A 7,283-nucleotide genomic window follows, 5' to 3' on the forward strand; every position below is an offset into this window, starting at 1 on the left:
ATTAATGTTATTGATATTACTCCCTTAAAGGTATTTCTTATACCTATATCTTTAAAAGGAAATACTATTTTATTTATAATTGAATGTTTTTCATCTATATCTACTATTAAGCTACCTAATACACATAAAAACACTCCAATAAAAAAATCTATTTCCAATACATCACTTATACTAATACCCATTACAAAGCCTAATAAAAAATGAGATTTTCCTTCCATGAACTTTTTCTCCTTTAAAAAGCTATATATTTTCTGTAAAAAGTATTTTTTACTAATTAATATGACATATAAATTATATAATAATGTTTTTCTGTAATTTTATTTTATATTAATTTATAAAACAGTTTATAAAACATAAATATTGTTATCAATACTAATGTTAATCCTATTTCTCTTATTTCTTTCATAAATTTAATCCGTTTATATTTCTTTTTAATATATAATTGTCTTGACTTTTCGAAATTTATTAAATCTAAAACAGAAGGATTGTTGAAATTAATATTCTTTTTTAACTCTTCTATCTCTAAAGAATCATAGTCCCTCTTAATTTTATAATCCATAATACTATTCATTCCTATTTCTATAATTTTTTTATTATATCTTATAATATCTTTTTTAAATTGTGGAAAAGTTTTAATTATATTATTAGTTAGTTTGGTTTTTAATTCTCTTATTTCTCCTTGCTGATAATATCTAAAAATCACTTCTTTTTTGTTTAAAAACTCATCTCTTTTTTCAAGATAATTATATACAGTTTCTACGTTAATTACTTCCTGTTTGTCTTTCAATTTAACAAATAATGTATCATTACTTTCATCATAAATTTCTTTATTTTTTAATATCTTATATTTTTTATTATTTATATGTATTTTTTTTGATAAATTAGGTTTTATGTTTGTAATTTCTTCATGTATAGTTATCCATCTTGTTTCTCTTGTTTCTAAATTTTCATAATGTATTTCATCAAACTCAAAAGATTTTATAATTGTAAAAACTTGATATTCTATTTTCATTTTATTATAGTAAAATTATTATTTTACTATTCTGTCCCCCTTTTTATATTATAAATTTAATTAGATGTATTTAAAACAACATATATGTTTATAATATATTATAACATATATGTTAAGAATACTGTATACTCATTATATAATAATTAATTGTATTTTTTTTACATATTAATTATTAGAATGATTGACTTATATCTAACTTTTATATATCATAAGATTATATATAATTAAAATATTTTTTTAATTATTTTATATATTTTTTAAAAAATATTTCGATATTATGGAATGTAAAATAATTCAAGGAGGATATAATGGGAATTTATTTTATCTCATTATAAAATAAGTGTTAAATGAAAAAAGATGTTGAAAAAAAATTACTTTTAGAACTTGAAGAAAGAATAAGTTTACTTCCTTGCTTTGCTAAAAGTTTTATTTTAAGTTTAAATAATAAAAAATCTCTAAGTACGCAAATAGCATATACTAAAGATTTAGATACCTTTTTAGTATATTTAAACATTAATAAATTTAATAATAAAGATATTGAAAAATTTACAATAGAAGATATTAAGAAATTAAACAATAACGATTTGAAAGAATACTATAATTATCTAAGTAAGTATGTTAAACAATGTAATACAAAAGGTGATAAAAAAATAGAGAAAACATTTACTAATACAGATAAAAGTAAGAGAAGAAAATTCATGATTTTAAGAAATATGTTTGATTATTTAATACAAAATAATCTTTTAGATGATTTTAATATTCAATTTAAAAACTTTAAATTTGATGATAATACTAATGCTGAAAAAACAATATTAAGCAAAAATCAAATTAGTTCTTTTTTATATACTGTAAAAAATACTAAATGCTTTTATACAGATGTAAATTCTTTTTTTAGGAACTTTTTACAATTAAGAGATTACTGTATGATTACAATATTAGCTTATACAGGAATTACTACATTTCAATTAATTTCATTAGATACCGATGATATTAGTTTAAAAAATAAGTTTTTAGTAATTGATAAAAAGAATAATACTCATAAAAAAATATATATATCTGATAAGGTGTGTAATGTTATAACAGACTATCTCCATGAGAGAATGAAATTAGTTAACAATATTCAATATGAATATAAAAATTCTTTATTTACATCTAAAGCAATGAAAAGAATTGATGAACGAACTGTTGGATACATTATAAAAAGATATTCTGAAATAAGTAATTTAACATTTAAAGTAACCCCTAGAATTTTAAGATATTCATATGGAAAACACTTATTTGAATTTACCAACAATGATATAAATTTTACTGCAAAACAACTGGGATATATGGATACTAAAAGCATATATGCTGAGTATGTAAATCCATTTGAGAAGTTTCAAAAGAATATAATAAATGAATTTGATTATAAATAAAGAAGAACTTGAATATAAGAAATTTCTTATATTCAAGTTCTTCTTTATTTATTATTTAAATCCTTAAATCATTTAAACTTAATTCTTTATAATCTTCTCTAAAATCTGATATATTAATTTTACATATTGAAAACTTCTCACATATAATATCATATAGTTCTTTTAAACTATTAATTTTAATATCATTATTATAATGTTTATAATCATTTATTTCTATATCTACTGCACCTAATCCATCATTTATAAAAGTAGCATATATAGGAATAGGTCTTTTATCATCATATTCCCATTGGATGTATTTTGGGTGTTCTTTTGGAACTATCCCCCACCTTGCTAAATTATCTTTATTTTCTTCATAGGATAGTCCTAAACAAGAATAAATTAGAATATCGTTATAATATAAATCCCCTTCATAATTCATAACATACTTTAATGCTTCTAACATATCTGTATGTGGCATTTTAATACTTCCTTCAAAAGACTTTAACATAATAAACATATAAACACTCCATTCTTTTAATTTAATATTCATTTAATTTAAATTACATTTAAATATAAATCATCTAATTGTTGATTTATTTCATACCAATTTAATTCTCTATTTTCTCCTTCTAATTCCAAAAAATAATCTATTTCTTTTTCTAAATCTATTTCTTTCATATTACAGTAGTCCTCTAAATCGTTCCATCTATCTTCTTCATAGCCTTTTTGATATTCTTCTAGTTCATCATCACTTAATATACACTCTTCATCAACATACCAATCCATTTGAGTATCAATAGAGTATATGGTTATTTCATAAAAGCCATCATATGGATGATTTCTTGAACTACTATCCATCCAGTAAGTCTGTATTTCACCATTTCTTGCGTCTATATACGTTCTAGCTTCTCCACCAAAAGTATACCCTTCTGCTTCTCTATACGTTAACTTATAAACTTCGCTAATATCACATTCCTTTATTTGTTTTTCTAATACTTCTCTGCTTAACACTTCAAATTCTTCTTCTTCATAATTTAAGCCTTTTACCAACACTTTAACATACTTTTCTTTTAACATATATCAATTAACACTCCTTTATTTAATATTCAGATATACAAATATATATATATCTATTATTTTATATATTTAAATTTATACTAATATTATACCACATATACATTAAATATAATCATATTTACAGGATGTTACTAATCTACCTAATTTATCAATGTATGCCCATTTATCATTTATTTTAACTAAAGCTAATCCATTATCAAAATCTTTACAATCATCATATACACAAGGAATCATTTCATCTCCCTCATTATTGACAAAACTATACCTACCATTTAATTGAACTCTTGCAAGTCCTTCTTTAAAATCATAACAACAATCATACTTGCAAGGTACAACTTCTTTTCCCTCACCATCTATAAATCCATATTTTATCTTTAGTGGCAAGCAGAATTGTAAGCACCAACTCGTTACTAAATCTATCATCCTCTCATTTTCATTGATATTTATTATAGCATAAAAAAAAATAATCTTTAAACCAAATATACCCTATTACTAAATATTACTAAATAAAAAATGAAGCTTGAAAATAATATTCAAACTTCATTTCTGTTTAGCTCAACTATTTTTTATAATACCTTACTACTTTACCTAATTTATTAATATATACCCATTCATCATGTACTTTAACTAAAGCTAATCCATTATTAAAATCTTTACATTCATTATATACACAAGGAATTATTTCTTCTCCTTCATTATTGACAAAACCATACCTACCATTTAATTGAACTCTTGCAAGTCCTTCTTTAAAATCATAACAACAATCATACTTGCAAGGTACTATTTCCTTACCTTTAATATTCACAAATCCACACTTATTAATACCATGCTTATCACTTAATTCAACCTTTGCTAAACCCTCATGAAAAAAGTAGCAATAGTCATACTTACATGGTACTATCTCTCTACCTTCAATATTCACAAACCCTTGCTTATCACTTAATTCAACCTTTGCTAAATCCTCATTAAAAAAGGAATAACAATCGTCATACTTACAAGGTGTTATTATTTCACCTTTTTTGTTAATATGACCAAATTTTCCATCTAACTTAACTACTGCTAAACCATTATTAAAGTCTCTTCCCTTATCAAATATGCAAGGAATAATTTCATTTCCTTTAGTGTCCAGAAACCCATACTTTTCATTTAACTCAACTACTGCTAACCCCTCATTAAAATCAGAACACCAATTATATACGCAAGGAATAATTTCATTTCCTTTAGTGTCCACAAACCCATACCTATTATTTAACTTAACTACTGCTAATCCTTCTTTAAAATTACTACAATTATGATATTTACAAGGAATTATTTCATTTCCTTTAGTGTCCACAAACCCATACCTTTCATTTAACTCAACTACTGCTAACCCTTCTTTAAAATCATAACAACAATCATATCTGCAAGGTATACTTACATTTCCTTGTTTGTTAATATAACCCGATTTGCCATTTAACTTAACTTTTGCAAAACCTTCTTTAAAGGCGGTACAGTGTTCAAATTCTATATCTGTAATTTGTTTACCTTCTGAATTTATAAACCCGCCCTTACTCTTTATATGCACACTTACAATCCCTTCACTAAAATTACCACAACTATGATAATTACAAGGAATTACTTCGTAGCCTTTAGTATCTATAAATCCATACCTTTCATCTATCTGATTATCTATTCTTACTTTAGCAAATCCATCTTTAAAATCATCACACCAATCGTATTTACAAGATGTTACCTCTTCACCTTGACTATTTATAAACCCATACTTCCCATTTACATTTACTTTTACTAAATTCATTATTAACACTCCTTCGTTTAATATTCAGATACATAAATAAATATATATCTATACACATTTTTATTTTAATACTATTATATCATTATATTCACATAAATAGATGTTTTTTCTGAATTTATAACTAAATATTAACTTATAATTTAATATTTAGTTATAAACAATTATATATAATTAAACTAATTAAATATTTTTATATTTATATTTAAAATTAAAATTAAATACTTATTATTTAATTTGAAAATTAATTTGAGAAGAATGTTAAATTGAGGGAGTTTATTTTTAAAAACAATTAAATATCTATTTAGCTTTAATTTCAATAATACTTGAATTATTAATTGTTGCTGTATTTATAATTTTAGGAGAGTAAAGAATTGAATCTCTAATAGAAAGTAAATATTTCAATTGTATTAAATATATTAAAAATTATATTTCTAAATTTTATATTTAAATTTTAGGAATAATAAAAAGATTACATGATGAATTTTTATAATTTATCATGTAATCTTTTTATTTATTTGTCTTGATTTTCGTTCTGAGTATCTATAATGTATTCTTCATCTATATCTACATAATTAAAATCACTAATATTTTCTTCTTTTGCTTCTGATTTATAATCTAAATTTAGTACTCTTGCCATTTCTACACTCTTAGGTGCATATTTAAGAACATCTATTAGTACAGTTTTTTTCGCCATACTATTAAAATTTTTATGCCAAACAGAACTAGTATTAACTTTACCATCATATAAATATGATTTTGAAAATTCTTTAGCGTGTTGCTCTATTCTTTCTTTAGACCACACTACAAAATCACATCCACCATTTTTTAATTTATATACCGCATAATAATGAGTTATATTATCAGATGGTATATCAGATGGCTTATGAATCAATCTCTTATTTAATCCATATTCATACTCAAACTCGTCACCTTCTCTGACTTCATGAGCATATATTGATTCATATTGTCTACTATTAAAAGCCATTTTTAATATGCCTTTATATCCCACTTGAAAATTAATTTCCACTATGCCTTTATTATAATTTTTATATGGTATAAGGTATGCTTCTCCAAGTACTGTGTTTGGCTCTAATCCACATTGAGCGGATTGCATTAATGCACTAAGAAACGTTGTTATATCTGCTTCCCAAAATAAAGGATTTACTTTGTATAAACTTAAAGCTATTCTTGAAAATCTTTCAGCGGTCATGGTACTTCCTATTGCTTTTTTCATTTCGGGTAACATTTTGTCTAACGCTAGTTTCATTTTCTTTTGAGTTGATACCGATTTTGATGTATCATTCTTTTTAACTTCCATATTATTCTTTAACTCTTCTTTTAAATTTTTAGTATTTACTGCCATAATTTAACACTCCTTATAATTTAATATTTTTTATAATTTAATATTTAAACTTTTTTAAATTTATTTAACATTTTTATTACATTTAACATCAAATCTTTTAGTTGTAGTTTCTTTTAAGTATTTTTCATATACTTCTTTATTTTCTGATTTAAATTTTTTACTGTCAAACTTGTTAACTTTCATAACTTTCCAAGTAACATTGTAATTTTCTATAATGCCCTTTTCGTTATTTTGCAACATATTCTTCAATTTATTTTCACACTCTGCTATATCTTCTTTCAATTCTTTTTCTTTTTCTTTAAGTTGACTTCTTATTTCAATTAATTCCTTACTCTCTAATGGTAATTCAATTACACTACCTTCATTTACATTGTTATACAATTTATTTAGTAAATTAGTACACGCACTTGAACCATCCACTATAGGAGGTATTTTCTTTTCTACATGATTTATCCAAAAATCCTTTTCGGCTTCAACTAGTATATCTATCAGTTCATCATCTCTTTGAACTTCTTTCCATATAAATCTGTTTCCACCAATTAATACAGCAATGTAGGCTTTTTCATATCCAGTAACATATAGGTAATGTTGAACTTGACACAAGTAACTTTGTGGTATTTCATCATCTACCCAATATTT

The 7,283-nt window shown here is 23.4% G+C and overlaps 1 protein-coding gene across 1 annotated transcript; it reads right to left on the reverse strand.

Moving 5' to 3' along the window:
- Window positions 1–5,792: 5,792 nt before the first annotated feature.
- LOC308611056 (protein RecT-like) lies at window positions 5,793–6,644 on the reverse strand (the record flags this gene model as incomplete). Its single annotated transcript, XM_081259993.1, has 1 exon — window positions 5,793–6,644. The coding sequence occupies one exon, from the start codon at window positions 6,642–6,644 to the stop codon at window positions 5,793–5,795; it is 852 nt and encodes a 283-aa protein (XP_081116119.1).
- Between the last annotated feature and the right edge of the window lie 639 nt (window positions 6,645–7,283).

This window comes from Mesoplodon bidens (assembly GCF_964165515.1).
Source record: "Mesoplodon bidens genome assembly, contig: HAP1_SCAFFOLD_1376, whole genome shotgun sequence".
NCBI lineage: Eukaryota > Metazoa > Chordata > Mammalia > Artiodactyla > Ziphiidae > Mesoplodon > Mesoplodon bidens.